The sequence below is a fragment of the Dermacentor albipictus genome, chromosome 2 (genome assembly GCF_038994185.2).
Source record: "Dermacentor albipictus isolate Rhodes 1998 colony chromosome 2, USDA_Dalb.pri_finalv2, whole genome shotgun sequence".
NCBI lineage: Eukaryota > Metazoa > Arthropoda > Arachnida > Ixodida > Ixodidae > Dermacentor > Dermacentor albipictus.
Window position 1 is genome coordinate 38701204 of NC_091822.1, and position 21400 is coordinate 38722603.

At 44.3% G+C, this 21400-nt stretch overlaps 1 protein-coding gene across 8 annotated transcripts in view; it reads left to right on the forward strand.

Moving 5' to 3' along the window:
- Positions 1-21400, forward strand: part of LOC135918272 (uncharacterized) — a 153946-nt gene that overhangs the window by 117982 nt on the left and 14564 nt on the right. For 4 of the 8 annotated variants that reach the window (XM_070532833.1, XM_070532832.1, XM_070532835.1 and 1 more), the window contains 2 exons: positions 398-518; positions 20682-20858. In XM_070532833.1, the coding sequence (XP_070388934.1) occupies positions 398-518; positions 20682-20858 (298 nt within the window). Of the gene's footprint in view, positions 1-397; positions 519-20658; positions 20859-21400 lie in introns of those variants that run through there. The other 4 variants (XM_070532836.1, XM_070532837.1, XM_070532834.1 and 1 more) reach the window with 3 other exon arrangements.

The following is a 21400-nucleotide window of genomic DNA, read 5'->3' on the forward strand; positions in this document are numbered from 1 at the left end:
TATTGGTGAGTCTTGTGTAGGTGAGTATCTTGAGGAAGGACGCGACAACAGAGATAACTCTATCGTGTGCACATCAACTACGGCGTTCTGCTGAAAGAAATGCGTGTTTCAATAACTGTACGACCTTACTCCTACTAGAACTAAATGCAGAAACGCTTGTGTAGCAGCTTCAGGATGGTCTTTGGCTGAACTTAGGTAAAAGAAATTATTCAGGATCAGCCTAAGCCTATCGTTTAGCAAATATTAAGCAAGTAATGTCTCACAATGAACGAGACAATGTGGGTATAGGTGTGGTCTCTTTACAACCGCTTTGAGTACTTTTATGGCCTTTTTGATAACGTGCGCAGCAATCTCCTAGGAAGATGCAGCCATTTGCGTGTGTAATTTGCTGCTGCAGTTCATTCAAGGTCGACACAGTCATTGCTATCTCATCGGTCGGATCAGTCGAGGGCCCGGACAACTGCAATGCCGTCCCACCAACTGTGTTGATCTCTCCAATGCCAAAGTTTCCAAGCCTGGTAAGTATCCGTCGCCTTTACTATTTGTACCTCAAGTGGATGTGCTATTTTTTTGCAATTAATTTATGTATTGTTGCTTGGGTTCCTGCATTGCTTACAGGGACGGAGGCATGGGACAGACAGACAGACAGACAGACAGACAGACAGACAGACAGACAGACAGACAGACAGACAGACAGACAGACAGACAGACAGACAGACAGACAGACAGACAGACAGACAGACAGACAGACAGACAGACAGACAGACAGACAGACAGACAGACAGACAGACAGACAGACAGACAGACAGACAGACAGACAGACAGACAGACAGACAGACAGACAGACAGACAGACAGACAGACAGACAGACAGACAGACAGACAGACAGACAGACAGACAGACAGACAGACAGACAGACAGACAGACAGACAGACAGACAGACAGACAGACAGACAGACAGACAGACAGACAGACAGACAGACAGACAGACAGACAGACAGACAGACAGACAGACAGACAGACAGACAGACAGACAGACAGACAGACAGACAGACAGACAGACAGACAGACAGACAGACAGACAGACAGACAGACAGACAGACAGACAGACAGACAGACAGACAGACAGACAGACAGACAGACAGACAGACAGACAGACAGACAGACAGACAGACAGACAGACAGACAGACAGACAGACAGACAGACAGACAGACAGACAGACAGACAGACAGACAGACAGACAGACAGACAGACAGACAGACAGACAGACAGACAGACAGACAGACAGACAGACAGACAGACAGACAGACAGACAGACAGACAGACACCGAGCCCAGTTAAGGGCACAGGAGTTTTATTTGTATGTTCCTTCACATAATGGGCTCCATTGTTCCTAACTCCTGTTCCTCATCTCTTAAGCCCTACCCCACGTGCCATGGACACAATGCACGCATGAACGAGCCACAGCGCGATAACGTCTGTGGTAATAACACAGGCCCTGTGATGAAAACCTGCGCTAAGTAGTTGAAACGGCCGTTGCATGGAAGGCGGTGTGAGATGCTAATGAGTGGGACTGCGTTGGTCATTGAAGTTGCGAGTGTTGCTCAATCCCTGACGCAAGGCGACGGCTTGTGATGTGAGCTCTTTTACTGTTTCCCGAAGACAATCCACTTCAGGAAGTGTACAGCTACGGACAGCGTTTATAACTGCTCCAGCGACGTTCATTATCTCGTCGGCCAGTTGGTCGAGTTCCGACAAAGGCTTATGCTTAGCTGTGACGAGAGCCATACCTACGTAGGTAGGAAGACGTTGTAGAAAGAAAGCACTTAATAGGGCGCCGTCCAAGGAGTTTAGTTGGTCACCAATGACGTGTTGCAGATGACGTAGAAACTGAATGGGACGTCGTTCACCGAGATTTTGTTGCTCAGGAGCTGCTGAATACGCCGATGTGCCGGTGGGACGACAAGGCGAAGAGCCTCTTTGATTGGCGTATATGGCGTTTTCTGACGTGACTCGACGAGGATGTTGCGTATCTCGGTCATGGCTTGTAGCAGCAAAGCTTAAAGCAGGAGTTCATATTTGCCAAACTTCGATGTGACGCGATGACTTCTCGCCGTCCTCTACTGCGCTTCCCTTCTCTTGGTATCCATTCTGTAACCCTACTGGTCCAACAGTTGTGTAAACTGCGCATTACATGACCTGTCCAGCGTCATTTTTTATCCTAATGTCTATTAGAACATCCTCTATACCCCTTTGCTCTGTGATCCAAACCGCTCTCTTTCCGTTTTAAAGTTCTATCTAGCATTCTTGGTTCCATCACTGTTTGCGCCGCCATTAACTTGTTCTCAAGCTTCTTTGTCAGTCTGCAAGTCTCTGCCCCATATGACAGCACCTGTAAAATGCACTGATTGTATACATTCCTTTTCAGTGATAACGGTAAGCTCCCAGTCAGGAGCTCACGATGTCTGCCGTATGCGATGCAACCCATTTTTATTCTTCTCTGAATTTCCTTCTCATGGTCAGGGTTCCCTGTGATTAGTTCACCAATGTAAATGCACTCCTTCACAGACTGTAGAGGCTGACTTGCGAACTTGAATCTTGACTTGCGAACCAGCCAAAATTTGTCTGCTTTCACCCTTACTGCCTCTATGTTGATCTGCTTTTTCTTGACCAATTTTTCTTCTTCTCTGCTCACATTTAGGTGAATCCTAGCCCTACCTTTACCCTACCTATCACTTCTACATCCCGCACTATGCTGCAATCTGCAGAAAGTATGAAAGCAATTTCATTCCTTTTTCACCATGAGGGATTTTCCAGGTCCACTTTCTCTTGCTGTGTTTCCTGAAAAAGGTGTTCCTTATTCTCAGCTTATTGCTTTCTGCGAATTCTACCAGCATCTCTCCTATAGCGTTTCTAGAATCAACGCCGTAGTTGCCAATTGCCTGTTCACGCGCCTGCTTTTTCCCCACTATTGCAATGAAGTAATTCATTACTGCTGTATACATATATAATAAAGGAATAAAAGAAGTAGCCTTTTTAGGTGATGAGTAGTAAACGGTTCACCCGAAGCTAAACTTTTAGCATATAAAACATTTATCCGACCCAGTCTAGAGTAAACTGCGATATTGTGGGATCCAAGCACAATAACCAACGCCAAGAAAATTGGGAATGTCTAGAGAATGTCAGCTATGTTTATTTCAATTCGTACGGCAGGCGCACATCCCCATTATCTCTTCTAGAAGCTGCAAAAGTGGAAAGCCTTGCAACAAGGTGGTACCAGGAGAGACTGAAAATTTTCAGCTTGCTCTATACCAGTAAATTAGGAATTGATAAAACATTATATGTTCTAGTGGCTAGCCACCGCTGCACGCGCTTTTATCACAACAGAAATGTTAGATATTGTCCGTGCGGGATTCAAACGTTTAAAAATTCCCTTTTCCCGCGTACGTTTTACGAAGGGAACGCATCACCCACCACAATTGTCGATTACCCTAATGTTTCATCATTTCTTTCTGCGCCTATGAATAAACCATAGCTTTCATCCCTTGGCTGTGCCCGTCAAATCTAATGATGAATAGAAGATGATGATGATGCTGCTGCTGCTGCTGCTGCTGATGATGATGATGATGATGATATGGTGCTAGCACATGTTTATTTGGCTATTTGTTATAGAGTGTATTGTTCAGTGTCTGATATCTTGTTTGATAATTCTTTTCTGCTCAAAATGCCCACTCCTCCTTAAGGACTAGCAACAAGGCTCGCAGTACTTCTAAAATATAGTGCCAACATAGCAAACCATTGTAAATGATCTCAATATATTTGGTAGCTCGAATGGCACATAGGAAAGACGGCTGAACATTGTTAAGGTCAAGTGGGTGGGCCAATTAGATGATTCGGAGCATGATATTAAAGCTATAAAAGTTCCTTTAGCTCTGGCAGCAGCTCACGGAAACTCCATGTAAGAACCTGTTTGTGCACAAGTTCATGTATGAGAAGCAGTTCTTTGCCGACATAATGGCCATTACAGGATTGAAGGCAGGGGCGCTTTACCGTAGAGCTATTCTACAGACTTTCTATTCCATTTACGCAATTAGCCCTGCGCGATTGGTTCAACGTATTTTGGTCTAACCCAATTCGCCTGTCTGTGACGCGAAGGCACGAAACGCGCCAAAACTAAATTTAATACGATGGGAACATACCAATCATGGCTATCGGACCAAACAAAAAAAATTATTTTCTATTCAACAAGTTCTTGGCGTATCCCACCGTTATTGCTCAAATGATTCCTGGCTGCGTGCACTTCACCCTCTGTACGGTGACGTCGCAAATTACACAATCTGAGCACGTCAAAGTTATGTGCACGCAATTGAGGAGCGTCATTATGCCTCTCGGTTATGATGAACAAGACGTCACTTCTTTTGGTACATCTGAAGAAAGCCATGTTCCGAAAGGAATAGAGGATGGCTCCCCACGAATTGCTCTGGCACTGGCTACTCCTTCCTGCCAGATATAATTCATTTATTTGCCTAGAAGATCAATGTTCGCGTGGCAGTCTAACGTGGCCCAGCCCTTTTGGTAGGTTTCCGACATGGCTCTGCCAACTCAGCTACGTTGAGAATGCCTTTAACCGGCATTTAACCTTCCCAAGAACACCGCTACGATTTTTCGACCAGCCAGCGCAGGCTAAGCAAAAGGAAGGGGGCCAATCACTAACACGGACACCATACTCCTCCTCCGGGTATCAAATTTCACTGCGCCAGCTCGGCCCGACCAAAACGGCCTGAACTTCTGAGTGCTCCTCGCCTTTTGTCAGCAAATTATATATGAAAAACCTATTAAGGTAGGCGAGGCTATTTCGTTTGAAGGCAGACAAAGTCACCGCAAGTAAACAATGACAGCCTTTGATTGGGAGGTGCAGTCTGCGTTGCGGGTCACAACCCGATGCTTGCGTCGGCGGTTCCGTAAATTTCACGTCAGGAGGTTGGCATGGTTTTGCTTTATTGGGCACCCGAGTCGACATAAGCTTGCTTATTCGAACGGACCAGATGTGGAAGTTCAAGGTAATTTCTTCAAGGAATTCGATGTCCTTGTGCATATGTTATACTGTATTAGGCTTAGCACTGTCTTTAAATTTTTGAATACGTTCAAGACAAAACAAGGAAGCTTTATGATAATTTGCTTGTGATCGAGAGTTTCTGCTTTCACAAATGCCGATATCCGTAGTTTACACTTTTTGAAGATTATTTTTTTACGGTTAGGGCAAGCTTAGTAGAGGGGATAATAAAGGCAAACGCAGTAATCACATGTCTTTGTAAACGGAAGATGCACCGCAGCCACTTTAACATTGTCCCTGCGTAAGATGGCTGTCAGTGTGTGTATGCCTGATGTAAGTGTATAATAATTCTCGTCCATCGTGGTACAGGAGCCCCATTTGCACCTCTTTCTGACAGAAGTTGCTCAAGTGTCATGCAGACGGGTCTAACAACCCTATGAAGCGTGTCGTCACGTTGCACAATCACATAAACTTCGGTGAACAGGGTCAAGGACTAATCCAATGTTTCGATATGGTTCACACATCATTATTATCCTCTCTCCCAGTGGGAACTGAGCTGAAACGAAATCGGAGTACGTTAAACGCAAGGCCAAACCAAACCGGTATTTCTTTTTTCGGTTCGATGCCCTGGCAATACACCTTTTCATCGGGCGAGGAGGAAAGGCCACGCGGCGAACCCTTCCTCCTCTCTGACATGGGCGATCCGGCGCTGCGCTGGTTGAATGTTTTGCCGTCGCGATTTCGATTTCGGGATGTTTTAGATCGTACTAAGCCATTACATATTAGAGGTATGGCATAAAAAGAATGCGATGTGTATTTTAGGGGACGAGATTTTCGATATACGTGTGAGTGCGTCGTAGAGAATGGAACGAACACAACCGAAAAAAAAATTATAATCATCCTCTTTCTCGAAAAGTAAAGAGCGAACGGGCTAACGCCGCAATACGACCTCGCATAGTCACGCTGCACAGCGTTTATAAATCTATAATTATTGATGCCGTGTGTCTGTACCATGCGCTATATAGAACAAAGGTATCTGTAATCCAGCACCTACGTACCACTGCTTAGCACGCTCGCGCAGTTCGTAAACGGTCACTTTGCCGGGCAAGTATAGTTCACACTGCAAGGCATGCTGTTAGCACTACCCAAACTATTTTATTCATGGGTGGAATCGTCATCCCCCGAACCGAGTAGTCACGTAGTGCAATCTGCAGCTGACAGTCTGAATGCTTGTCAAGGTATAACAGTACAGCACTTATCGTAGCAGAACGGTATTCCCGCGGTTACAATCGTCGCGTATGTTTCATTGCTCCTAAACTGGAGCACAGAACTAGGGGATAATACTGAAACAATGTCACGTTAGTGAATGGAACATTCAGAAGTGCACAATTGAGCTCCGAGGCCGATTGTACGCTGAAACACGCGCGCACACATGGCGCTGCGTGCTCCATCCACCTCAACGCCAGCGAAAGGTCCGCTAATGCCGACTTAAACCACTTCAGTACGTATCACAGAACTGTTTACCACGTAGAAGAAGCCACGTAATACTAAATAGACTGCACCAACGCGAAAACGAACACCAGAAACTTCCGCCGAGCGTATCCCTGCCATGCAAGACCGAGCGATCACCCAACGCAGCATGCCGACTGCCCATAGATGGCGCCACTGCGTTGCAATATGCTGACGCCGGTGATAAAACGGTCTATAGGGCATGCAGAAATGTGTCTTTCTCGGCAGAGGAAGGCAGCCGCAAATAAGGCACGGATTCGAAGAAAACATCATTTAGGCTAAAGTGCTGCAGAACGGAGGCGACTCATCGAGCGTCGCGGGCGTCGAGGCAACTGGAGGCGGATCAGGTATCTCGCTGGTCAGATCATTCCACTATCACTCGCTTGGTTAGATAGCTACACTCCAAAACCAAAAGTCCGATTGGAATGGTGAGGGTCCTTTTAAGGTCTAATTTGCGAGCAGCATTTGCTTTGCTTGCAAATTTCTTTGGTCACTTCATCGTGCCAACGCGCGTTGGACAAATGAAAAAAGCATTCCATGACCGCCATAGTGCTACTGAGTGCTACTTGTCCGGCAGTCGAAAGGCGAGTAAGTGGCGCAGAATGGAATTCTAACGTAAGGTGCAAAATGAAACATGTTAATAAGTATGTACGCGGGACTACCAATGTGGTAAACTCTTTCGCGCTCATGTGTACGCGAGTATACATCGGGCAAACCAGCCGGTGCATCAATGTAATACTTCGAGAGCATGCATTGTCCTTGGACAAGAATGATTATGTGCATGTGGCTCCCAATTGCCGGCAATGTAAGGGTAAGCTTCTGCTCAAAGAGACAATAATTTCGTTTAGGCATACTGATCTATCCACCAGATTAGTCGTGGAAGCAGCCCACATTGAGCGAAATGGCACGTGGTGCATTAGCGAGCCTTCTATCGCGCTTTCTCAGCAGGAATTAACGTACCTAGATAGCTCGATACGATAACAGATGTCCTGTATACACGTGGCCTGGTTGTGCGTTCCTCGATTGACCATGTGATCGCCTGTGTCGTTTATATGCCTGATGTGTGTTACAGTAAACTTAGCTGTGAGTCAGCGCTCGTCTTGTGTCCTTTCACTCCGTCGTCACCTCGTTCGCGCTGTTACCATTATCAATGTATACCAACTCGCGCACCTTTCCACTTTAATATCGAACGACCAAGCTTGACGTGGACCATTGGCCGCGTCACGCGCATCTGGTCTCGCTGATGTGCTTAGGAGGCAAAGCCACTGGCTGCATTCTCCACATTCGCATATACACGTTGTCATTGGTTATGGTCGCGTCTCTGCTTGTCGACGTCTCTCCTCGTACTCGGCTTGTTTATTTGCCATGCGCACAATGCGCGACCTTCCCACTTTCGCCGTTTTTGTTGGAGGTGCAGCAGTAGTTGTCTACATCTGTAATGCACAACCCCATTTTTAGACCATGCGGCGGCTACCGTGTCGCACATCCTCGTGCTTTCCCGCCACAACTACCGCGCTGTTGCGATGAGGGCAGACCAAAGCAGACGCAGCCGGTAGTAACAGCGGCCAATGCGAGTGCACTCCCCCACTGCGCAGGTGCTACGCGCGGTGAAATCACGTGCCCTTCGATTCTCATCCGCCGTACTATCGTTCGTTATCTTCTTTGTCAACTTTACGGACGTTATCCAGCGCAGATGCCCCCACCTCCTCCCCCATGAGACCACGCACACAGCTCATTCAGAGAGATCCGATAGGTAACAGCTTGGCTGTAAAAAGAATTTTCCACATAATGTTCAACAAATTGTAACGTTTCTTCGCTGGCGCAAAATGAGTCAGCCGTCATGTCTTCACCGCCGTACCGTCGCTGTGCTTTGTCAACACACAAACAGTCCGCTAGCAGGCTTCGCTCCCCCTACGCGGATATGTTGCGCATTTTATCACACTTTGGGGAATCTTGGGTGATAGTAGACACACCGGCTTCCTGCAAAATTATTAACAGCAAATGAATCCTAGAGTGTGATGGAACCTAGCATTTTTCCTCTGCAGCCCAGAAGAGATCTGTTGGCGAGAAATTAGCGTCGCTACGAAAGTTTTCACTCCAATAGATAAAAGGACTGAACCACAAAATGAAATGCATATTTTATCGCCGACCCTAGACGCATATCCCGAACATCGAACAAGCTACACACTAAACATTTTAACATCCTTAAGGGTGTAAATCAGTGTGTCGCCAGACGAACCCCCCAAGGTTGCTGTTGCCTACACCCTTCAGTTGGGGTCAAATTATAGCACCCTAAAGGAAGGGTGCCCAACAAAATAAGTTTAGGTTGTAAGGGTGCTAGTCCAAATTAACACCCATCTATGTGGGTGTTGGAAGGCTGTAAACCCTTTTATTTTGGTGTGTTTGGAAGGCAGGGTCGGCAGTACACGCCTTCAATTACTACTATGTACAGTGATCCACGCGTAACTCTCGCGTGTGCCAGAAGGTTCAAGTTCGGCTACGAAACGCACCGTCCATCAGCCGGCCTTGAAGCTTCGATGGGCATACACAACACGTATACGTGTGGATCACATTACATATTAGTAATTCATGGTGTATATTGCAAAACCTGTATTCGCTGCACAAATTTGACACTTTTGAGCATGTATATCAACACCAACGGTTACCACGATTACCAGATCCACATAACATGCAACACAGACTGCTAAGTTATATGCTGCATTTTCAAGAAAAATGTAAATATATTTATTGCATGCTACACTACAGAGTACAAGATATACATAAATCACATGAAATTTAAACATGCACCATAACCAAAAACATTGGTAAGTACAAGAAGATGTACATTTCCCACAAAGGCATCTACAATATATGTATTGATGAAATCTGTTCTTATTAGATAAGCAACTATGTATAGCAGCACTGAAAGAGCCTGAGTTGACCTCGCAGTGTTTTGGGCCACATACAGGAATAAATGCTCAGTACTAAGTTCCAATGAAAGAAAATTCAAGTTTTAATGTCGCAAAAGAAAGGGACATTGCAAAGTTGAATTAGAAAAGTGAATAAAATGAAGAGCTAACGCACAAGAAAGACGCCTGTTATTTTGTACACTAATCTAGTCACAAAGCATTATGAAAAGTTTGGAAAGTCGATGCAAAGCATAACTGGCCAACATTTTTCAGACTGAATGCTTTGAAAGCATAGACGTGCTTCAAGTAAGGTTTAAGCCAGGAGCATTATTGCTAATTTTCTCTTTCCAACAAGATTACTTGAACACAAAAAATATGTAGAATTTCTATTGCCTACATAGTTTTTCTTCTTTTGAGAAACAGGTTTTCTCTGGGCTAAAGGTGCAGTGTAGCAGATTTTCTAACTACAATTCCACTTTCTATAAATTTTTGTTTTGTAACCCCAAGGCACTGATTTGTTACACAATATGTGTTTTCAAAATGGGTTCTTACTATAATTCAAAAGATTGAATCTTCCACTGTTACTACTATTTTTTCGGGTGCAAAGTGCACTAGAAGGCCTGATAAAAACAAACCACTGTTGAATAAACAATTTCGCTGAACACAAAAGGTGGAGAGTGTTTTAATACATAGTATGTTCGAAAATAATTTGCATTTAGATGTAGTAATACAAGGTTAGGTCTTGCTGTAGCATGTGAGTATGCAAATTAACAAATAGGGTTTCCTAAATCTATCATACTCTTGTTACTTAAAGAACACAGCACAAGTAGTCATGCATAAGTTCAAGTTAAATATCACATTGGTAACATTTGTCAGCAAGAAATGGTCGTATCAAACATCATAAATATACTAAACTAGGGTGGTTCCTTGGGATAGCAGGCAATTCATGATAAATAATGACGTACAGCGCGAAGGACAAGGACTGCGAGAGACGACATACATTGCACTGAGTTCCAACTATATTTTGTTGTGTTGTCACATTATATATATATATATATATATATATATATATATAAGAGCGGGCATGCGCCGAATATGAAACAGTCACAACGGGTGTCTAACAGCAGGTCATTGTACTCAGAACGTGGTCACATAAAAAAAAACATTACGATTTCTATCTCTTAAGGCACAAGACTTCACTAGGGGTGAGCGTGATAGAGGGGGCACTGACACAGACTACCCTGTTTTCTGGTGAAATCAGCTTCTATAATTGCCCGGATGAGCTGTGTCTGGCTGAAACTTCCGTATCTTCAAACAGGGGCACGCAGCCACAGTCCCGGCAATGAATGCCCAAGTTGCCTTGAACAGTGTTATGGACGTTGATAAAGTGCTCTCTTAAACGATCGTTTAAGCACTTACCTGTCTGTCCAACAAATTTAGTACTGCAAAACAGGGGAATTAGGTAAGCCATATTCGTTGCGCATGTCGCCAAACGTTTTCTGTGCCCGACAGAGCAACAACCCTGACGCAGTTTAGGCGCCTTTAGACGCTTACAGAGCCTTTTCTGCTTTCCCGTGGCTGAGAAAACGACTGCGATTCCTGCATGGTGCCCAATCTTTTTTAGCCTATGGGAGACATCATGCACATACGATAGCACTGCAACCTTGTGTCTTTCAACCAGCTATTTCCTTGACTAAGCGGGCTCATCACGTTTTGTGCACCTCAGAAGCTGTTCCGCTATGGCTGGAATTAAGGCCAAAGGGTAGCCAGCCCAAGAAAGGCGATCAACCTGCGCAGCAAGACTGTGTTGCATCTCGTGCGAGCGAGATTTATTGAGGCTGATAATCAGGCAGCACTTTTAATACCTCACTTAACGGGCTTTGAATGTGCGTAGATAAAGGGCAAGAGTGACTTCTTACTTCTCGGTTCGAAGCACAAGCAAACATGTTTGCTTGCAAGGCACAGCCTGATATCTAGAAAGCACAAGGAATCAACAATAGGGACCTACCTCATGCATTAGTTCTCGAGGCTGCATCTCTTTCTCAAAGATCTCAATGACTCCCGAGGGCAGCAGGATCGAAAGTGTGATCAGTGCAATCATTAAATACCAGGTAGTCGTCCACAAACCTGCACACTTTAACAACAGGAGACGCATCTCGGTAACCTTGAATACTGCTATCATGATGAGCTAGATAAATATCACTTAGTAGCGGCGCCAGGCATGACCCTACACAAACACCATTCCTTTTTATGTTGTATAGGATCATGCCTTGAGCCGCCACTGAGTGATAGTGATAGGAAAAACTGGCAAGGCTCTGTAGGCGTGTAAACACGCCTAAACAGAGTCAGAGTTGTTGCTCTGTCGGGCACGGAAAACGTCTTGTGATATGTGCAAGGAATGTAGTTCACCAAATTCCCCTGTTTTGAGGCACTAAGTATCTTGGACAGACAGGCAGGTGCCTAAACAACCTTTTAAGAAAGCACTATAACAACGTCCATAACACTGTTCAAGGCCACTTGGGCAACCATTGCCGGGACTGTGGCTGCATGCCTCTCTTTCAAAATACGGAAGCTTTAGTGAGACACAGCTCACCCGGTAAATTATTGAAGCTGTTTTCACCAGAAAACTGGGTAGTGTGTGCGTTAGTGCCCCCTCTATCACGCTGACCCCTAGTGCAGTCTTGTATCTAAACAGATAGACATTACGATGTTCTTTTTTCAAGTGACCATGTTCTTAGTACAGCGACTTGCTGCTGAATACCCCTTGGGACTGCCTTTCATTTTCTGCACATTGCCCCTCTTGTACATGTACACACGATGTGGCAACGCAATAAAATATTGTTGGCAGTCAGCGCAGTGTACGTCGTCTCTCGCAGTCCTTGTCCTTCGTACTGTACGTCATTTTTTATCATACTGAACAGGGTATATTAACTGATCCAAATTAGAAAACATATAGTACACATTTGAGCTGCAAAAATGCAAAAATACTGTTCACGGTTAAGCATGAGATGCAGGGACTCCATTCTCTGAGCATCTTGAGCAATAAATGCAGAGCATGTCGTTGCTGGAATCTTGCATCCTGCAGTAGCAAATTAAGAGAATTGGGAATTTCAGTCTGTGCAATTACACGTGTACACCGCGGAAAACTTGATAAGGTAACAATGTCCTGAAAGTAACCAACTTAATTGATGTGACGGCACAATGCCCAGCTTAGGCAACTGGACAAGACAAATGAAAGGTAGGAGAAATTTCTATTTTGCAAATTTAGGAATTGCGTGTTACTGTGAACACTAAACCACTATGTCATTGTGAATACAACATGGCACGTACAGCAGCAAAGTCAAATAAATTTACAGTAGCGTTTTCACCATAGAAAACAAGAGTGAATAAAATTTAGAGACACTACCAATGACATCTCTTAAAAAGAGATAAGGAAGAGTGTGTATGTTACCTTAACATAAAATTGCCATTATGAAATCTGAAATATGTCTGTGCATCACACTTTATATGTACTGCCGCGGACAACCTTACAGGGGATATGGCACGTTAAGACTGAGAAGCACGAGACAAAAAAAATAACTTTTTACACAACATTATTACACTAGGAGACAAAGAGTACTGTTTTACAGAGTGCGCACAAAATGAAGATGAGGAAACCCCCACTGGCATCCTCATTTGCCCTGCAATACATATATCCAGCCCAACGATCTCCAACTCTGCGATGCAGTTTATAAGACGCTTTCTGTATCCAAAAATTCATTGTGTATTTCTTATTTACTAATTTACTAATTTAGTAAGAATTGGCATTTCGGCGTACTTTCCTGGAAAATTTAGCATGTGCTGTCTACTATTATTTTTAGAGCACGCCCCCTTCTTTCGATGGGTTAGCTTGGCAATACGCTAACAAGTATTATTCCCTTATTTAAACCTATGATCCTTCCTCATGCTCCCAAATTCTACTTTATGCTCGAAACTGTGATGCCCCTCCTACGCAGCTTATGTTAATGTGCGACAATTTACATGGTCCTTTCTGCAGCCTCTCAACTAGAGCCTCAAATTTCTTGTCTTCTAAAACAATCATCTTTACCGCCCGAAACATACTGCATGGTTACTCCTCAAGGGGGGGGGGGTGTTGTTTATAAGCGTTCAAATATTCAATGACCCTCAGAGCCACAACCATTTCTGATCCTGTGTTGACACAACCCGCTTGAGTCGCATTGTAAATTGGCTACCCACCCTCTCTCGCCTAAAAGTACATTTTGCCACATGGAAAATGACCACAAGCATTGGATTTGATTAAATGGGCGTTCCTGTGCATGTCTTTTTTTTTCTCGTTTGTAATGGCTAGGTTCAACATGGTCAAGTTGTCTGAAAACTGTCAAGCCCCACCAATACTTTGTGCAGTTTAAAAATTATGAAACATTCATTTTTCAAGACTTCTTCCAAAACTAAGCATGAGACAGATTTTGATGATGCAAATGAGGAAAGGTTGTCCTTAGAAACAATGATAGGCCTGCTATACCCCGCAAAACTCTGTGAAACGAAATATGCTTGCAATTTTCATGAACAGCTAGCTCAGCACAAGCAATAGGTGCATTGTCTGCGGAAATGTTTTGTAACGCCCACTGGAGGTCCTGGTTTCTTGTAATTTCTTCAAATCCCTTGCAGTCTAGATTGCAATCCGGCGCATTTTGATTTTGATATTGTACTCAAAATAAAAACAGCTCGATTTTAAAGGCTTGTGAATGAAATGGGAATAAATTAAAGGTAGAAGAGTGCAATGCAATGGGCAAATAAAAAGCTCATTGCAGAGAGTAAAGAAATATTCCTTTCCTTCAATTAAATTGGTAGCAGGAAGGTCATGCGAAATTAGCACTGAATAAAGAATATGACGCTGCGATGCCGCATTCTGTGAATATTCTTCCACAAAAAAATCCTCATTATGAAAGGCCATCAAGAAAATGCAAGTGATACTTTCGATCTGCAGTCATACTTGCAGTATGCACTGTACCACCGGCAATATTTAAAACCACACAACTGCACATGATATTGAGCTTAGGCCGCCAAGGAACCTCACCTATAAATTATAACTTGGCATATTATATTACACTACACACCTATATCTACATATAATGTCTTCCCAACTGCTTCTAAGAAGAAATCAACCATCTGTCTGAAGGTAAACGCAAGCTGCTTGCTCTTGATGGAGGGCACCAAGGCTGGGCATTGTGAAACTGCTGCTATCATCTGCATGACCTGCGAGATATGACGCTCTAATTTCAAGATAAGCAAATGCTATTACAACAAAAGAGAACATCACTGGCAATGAGCCTCGTTTTGGTTTGCACGAGAAAAGCCCAAAATATGGACTTTGTGCTGCTTACAGAAAAAGAAGCTAGCCTCCTTACAGATGTTGCAGTCCTGCATTAAGATTGTCACGCAGCTGTATGTTTGTATACTCGTATGCGGCTGTCGCTACTGTGCCAGCATGCTTTGCATAGTTTATTATATCAAGTTATATTGATTGTTGTGTTTTCTTGCCAAATCTTGGCAAATGGCACCAGCAACGAAGTAGCTCACTCACACATATACTCCCTTGTGAGGCGCTAATTCACACACACGCGCGCTGGCACGCGCGCGCACCCACACAACACACACACACACACACCACACACACAAGCCTCTACCACATGAGCAGCTTTCCACGCTTGACACACTGCACTTTTTATTATTTGACACTCCTACTGCTAAGGCATAAAAAAGCCTTTGTGTGACCAACCCTAAACTCGTCAATCTACACTTCCAGCTCAGACACTTTCTCGAGAGGCAACACAAGCCTTTTAGTTTCCACAGTGCTCCAAACCGTAGTTACGAATTTCAATAGGGCTATAGGCGACAGCTCTCGAAGGGCATGCAAACTACACGTTGAGACCTAAAGCTTGTATATGATACCTCTAAAGCACAACACTTCAAATTTTCAAAATTCATTAAAGCTCCTGAAGAGAATTGCTATATACGTAGGCCGTCTCGAATAACCTGTCATTCACAATTTCAGCGGTTGTCTGCATCAACGGAAATGTGGCCTAATGGGAAACTCACGTCTTTAAGATCAGAATTAGTGTAATGGCGAAACACACTACCAGATTCCTTAATCATTTATTTATGCTCTAGATGTAAAGTTGCTTTCACAATAACAATCAGAGATATCGATTCATCAGGGCATGGGAGGAAAAAAGGAGGAAGCGTATACCTGACGCCTTCCCAGTTGTCCTCCCGAGAAGCGGTGCCTCATACAACAGTTGTCCAGGGTGGCTTGAAACTAAACTCGGCTTTCAGGCGGGAGCACTCGCTGCACCAAATATGAAGAGTTTTATTGCGAGTAAAACTCTACCGACCTTACGCAGTACATACGCACTCGCACGCACACACAAATATATGCACTCTCGAAGGGCAGACACAAAAGCGCGCACGCGCACATTGATAAACACAAACAGACACGCTTACATGCAGACAGACACGCTAACAGGTGCACGCACACACACGACATACACAGAAACATGCGCGCACACGCACGCATACACAAACACGCTCACAAAACACGTAGTACGCACTAGACACACGCAAACACGCCGACACATACAAACCGGCATGTCCGCGCGTGCTCTCTCTCTCTCTCTCTCACACACACACACAAGGGGAGCCGAGCGCGCGCACACACACACACAAAGCGAGCCGAAAACATACTGAAGGCGTCCGGCAAGCACCAACAGCTGCACGCGACCGCGTCAGGGAGAAACAATACCGCGCCGGTTCTTTCGAAAGGTGGCAAAGCCAGTCGTCCTTTTTCTACGCGACAGAAAAATGGCCGACCACATTTCACTTAAGTACGAATAACCGTATTACAACAAGCCGCACTGAACGTACAAGAGAATCACATCCATGAACGTTCAAGCGCTGAGAAACAAAGCGGAACTATGCAGGCGCACCACGCCCGATGTAGGTTTCACTAACACTTGTCACACGGGGCGCAATAGAGGTAGTTAACGGGCCCTAATACAAGCGCAGCTACTCTTGCCCTTACATGAGTGAATTATGCTACGAGATGCCAGTAAGATGCTTCTAGAGCGAACAAAAACACGTTACCCACGAAACAAATACCAAATAAACGGGCACTTGCTTGAAAATTTCCAGTATGGCAGTGCTATCGATCGCCGACACCGGGCACGTTGCAACTGCACTTGTCAGCTTCCAGTGCGATCGAACGCTTTGCTTTGAAGTGGGGCACGAGTAATACACAAAGCACGGGCCATATCTTTTTCTACATCGCGCACATAACTAATTACACGTTTAAAATTATTTTGCACAGCGCGAGACGCGAACACAGGCGAAATAGAGACAATAGATTTCATGTAGCAAGAGTACAGTAAAAAGATATGGGGTTTTACGTGCCAAAACTACTTTCTTATTATGAAGCACGCCGTAGTGGAGGACTCCCGAAATTCCTACCACCTGGGGTTCTTTAACGTGCACCTAAATCTAAGTACACGGGTGTTTTCGCAAGCAGCGAATGCACTGATGGCACAGCTTCCGCCTCCCCGTGCTTCCGCGCGCCTAGTTGTCCGTGACTTCCTCCATGTCCGTGACGCTACAGCGTGGTCGCGTCCCTTTCGGTTACTTTTCATTGGGCAGGGGGCGGCCACGTAGATTGCGCTGCTCCCAAGTCAGTCGAATTCTTAAGAAAAGAACATCTGATGCTGCCCGTTTATTCTGACAGGTTTCCTTGCTCGCATGGCCGCCTGCTTGCTGCTGTTTCGTTGTGGTCGCTAACTTGGGCGGTGAGCCGGTATTTGCTACTAGGTTTCGTGCCGAGCATTTTTGGGGGGCGCTGTCTGTGCCGCATCACTATGGGTACAGCACACAAATCGTGAGCGTGAGGGACACGATCGGCGCTTTTTTGCTGGTGCGATTAGATTACTCGCAGCGTCCGAACCAAGCAACCTTGCGAGGTCACAGCGTAGTTTAAGCGAGATTGTGGCTCGATAAAGGCGCTCACATCTTGGTCGTGTTACGGCGAAGTGCAAGCATTCATGAGGTGACTGAAGACTTCGTTTGTAAGAGCGTATGCTGTGGATAAGCAATTACAGCTTTGACGACACCTGCCCCTAATATACAGGTTGAGCCTTACAAACTGTGTCCGAGGATTCGCTTAGAAAGCACATCAGTAGGTTAGTAAAACTCTGAATAACTTAGGCAAGGTACATGGATATAAGGGTTTGAGAACTTGCCGCATGATCTCGCCGCTATGAATGTCTGCTTTATGGCTTCACCAAGCAAATTGTAGGTTGATGTAATTGTACAGCAGAGGCTCGTCTAACAGCATGTCCCTGTTTTTCGGCAATTTATACAGACAGCTTTTTTAATTTTGCCACGTTTTGTTGGGCTATTAAGGGCATCTACGTATTTGTGCAGCCTTGTGCAAGTTGCTCACGTGTTTTCATTCTGCTACCGCTGTTTGTCTTAGAAGTGTTCAATTGTATGATAATATTACTGTGAGCACACAATAGCCCGATAATTGTAAATGAAAGTGCGTACTTTTTCTCCGTGATACATTTTGGAGTGGTCGTAATGCCAGTAACATCACAATCCTAGAAAAATAATTGACAATCACTTACGAATGCGAAAACTTAATCACTTGACGGTTGTACATTTGCAATTATCGCATGACCGTGGTAGGTTAGTACATACATTGTCACGTGTCCTTCACAATTCTACCTTAATCTGCCGTAATCCACCTTGCTATTTTTTGTACGAACCTTAGTCCAATTTATCCCACCCTAATTCACATTATTTCGCATTATTTACCCATAATTGCTCCTAATTAACGTTGTTCTATTTACTACCTTCTTTATCACAACTGACGTCATACAAGACGCTGATGACGTCCTATTTTATTTATTTGTTCTCTATAATTTCAAGGCATAGTAGGCACAAAAGAAAGAAGTGGCGAAAATATACAATATTTGCAATGCAGGGCAAGAATAGAAAGTCAAACTGTAAGACACTCAACGGCGATGTTGAATTAGTGGTGTCAAAAATTGATACTGTAGAGGCGGGAAGGCAGTTCTATTCAGTGGCTGTTCTTGGCAAAAAGGAACAATGGCACATCAATATCGTGTTGGCGGTCGATGTGAGACGAGATATAACTTGGTGTGGTGAAAATATTTTCTGTAAGAGTAGGGTTAAAGTAGCATATTATATGAAAAAGACCGAGAAGATAGCATCTACGACGTAACCAACGGTCAGGTAGACCTAGTGTTCTTTTCACGTACGTGAAACTATAATGATGTGAGTAATTTGAGATAATAAAACAGGTGGCGCGGTTCGGAATGCTTTTTGAATGCTTTCAAGGGAAATGGCAAGATTGGCATGAGCAGGATCTCGTATGCATTGTTGTTGCGGAGAACGCCAGCTTTTCTGCCTGAAAGGACATAAAATGCTTTCGCATTAAAAATGCAATACATACTTACATTCCTCAATGCGCGGACATCTACACGGTACCCAGATTTACCCAGAACACCCTTCAGTCATCGATTTAACACCCTTCTTCGAGCCAAGTCACATATTATGTGTGGTGTACACCTTTATGATAGGGTGTTATGGCCGAAAAGGCTGCTAAAAAGGTGTAGACCTAAGTGTAGATGCAGAACACACGCCTTTTAACTCCCATAAGGGCGTTAATATGTTTAGTGCGTCGGGCTTCCTGAAATTCCTTCCTGTATATGCTTTTTGAAGCCCCAACGCCGAAGTAGCTAAACGCAAATGAGTGTACATGGTATCTTTTACTTAGGTAATAATTTTTTCGAAACACATTTTCTCATGGATCGCCTCATACGTTTGCTGTGGGGCGTTACATGACCGATATTTATTTTTTAAAATATATTTTAAGTCTTTGTTTCACCAATACGTGCTCAACTATTAATTGTGTGGGCCCTAGGGGGCTGTAGCTTCCCTTGCTGCCATTAACCAATACCAGCCCATCATCCATTCTTACAGTCTACGGGATTTGCTGGATATTTCAGTATTACAAAGATGTTGACGACTGAAATTTGAAATTGATTACCGCTCATCATTGCAAATATATTCCCACACACCAAAGAAATGAGAAACGTAAGGCAGGTATAAAAAACCCGCGGATATTTTATAGCTGCGCACAGCGCAAGACCATGGAGTACTGCCGCTGTGCTTTGCATTTCGATGGTCGTATTCTTCTATGTGCTAGCTCACTGTCTAAAAATGCTTGTATAAGCTTGTTTTTTTTGTCCATATTTTGTATTTCTTACATGAACGAAGCCCCCGTTTTTTGTATGTTTCATGTCTAGGGTTTTGTTTTCCGGTTTCAGAACAGGCGTTATTGGTTCTGGGATGGGCACAATGCTCACTATACTCGCGCACAACTTTGTGTGGCCATGAAGGCAAAACCTGTGCGCGCTTTGCCTCCGTAGTTTTACTTTCTTAGCCACAAAATGTTGTACGCGAGTATACTTCTAGTCGTCTCTCACAAAGCTAAGTGAGTCATTAGCCGGCTGCAAAACGCTAGGATCATCGATTGATTTGCTGTGTAAGCAATGTTGTTGCTGAAATTGTATCAGAGCTTACCACAAACCAAAGGTTGCGACAACGGTGACGCGGATATTTGCGAATTGGTGATAGTTCGGCAGGTGATTCGGCAATAGTGAATAGTCCTCTCACAAGCACAGCTCAGATATTAGAATAGGGATTGTTCCGAGACTGAAGGTTCTTGCGACAAAAAGCGCCGCCCAGGCGGGGCTCGTGATGTCCAGTTCTCTACTCTTGTGTCCTGTCTGCGCGCTTCACCTCTTGTTTTGCATAATGAATCCTCACCAACTAGCTCCACTTTCTGTCGTTGCAAGCGGGGCCAGCGTTTATTTTGGCTAATATTCTGGGGTTTTCGTTTATTGTGGTATCGTATTTTTGGCCGTCCGCGTTTGGACATATGCAACTCCCGGCAATGCTGTTTATTGTAAAGGCATGTTTACTACATCGCGCGTTACTTTAACGAGGTCCGACTATGTCGGTTTTCATTACGATTTTTTTTTATGTTTGAATCATTCTTTCACTTCAGTATCGCATATTATAGACATTTGCGGCCCATCTCTGTCCTTCAGACCTTGTACGTATTCTCGTGCAGAGGAGCCATTGGCATCTCGTGAGCTCCAACACGACGAGGTACATCAACAACAATATATTGGTGGGCCTGTCGTTCGAAATGGGGGCCCTGATCTACGTCCTCAAAAAGGACGCCCGCAACTTGAATAGCAGCGCTTACGCCGAGTGCACCAACTTCGGCATGACGAGTCGCGATGTGGTAAGCTTACCTTGCTCTAAATTTCGTCCTTTCTGGGCGATGCTGCAGTGCCAGGCGATGCCGTTAGAACAGTGGAAAATTCGTTCATACAAATACACAATAGGATAAATAGTGAGGAAAAAAATATTGCGTACCTACAATGTGAATTCAATGTTTCACATTCAGTTGACGCGAAAGTGAAGATGTCTGGTGTAAAAAGAAGCGACCTGATTTGGTTCGTGAACACCTTCACTGATTCTTGTGTAGTATCGCGGAGTTAGTTGACTAGCCAGTCAAACCTTCACATTTTGCTCAAATTCTTTAGAGGTGGAACGCAATCTATATTCAAAAACATATGCTTAGTCAAGAGCACACATCGTCAAGTTGTGTAACGACAACAAGACCCCCACATGCATTCAATGTCTCGCTTTTTCTCGCTTTGCGTTTCACTGTGGTAAACGTAATATATTTAATGTTTCCGCTGTGTCCCGTACTAACCCGGCTTGATGCGATATTTGCAACGTGTCCCTTGAGATAGGTATTGCTTCGTATTGCATGACATT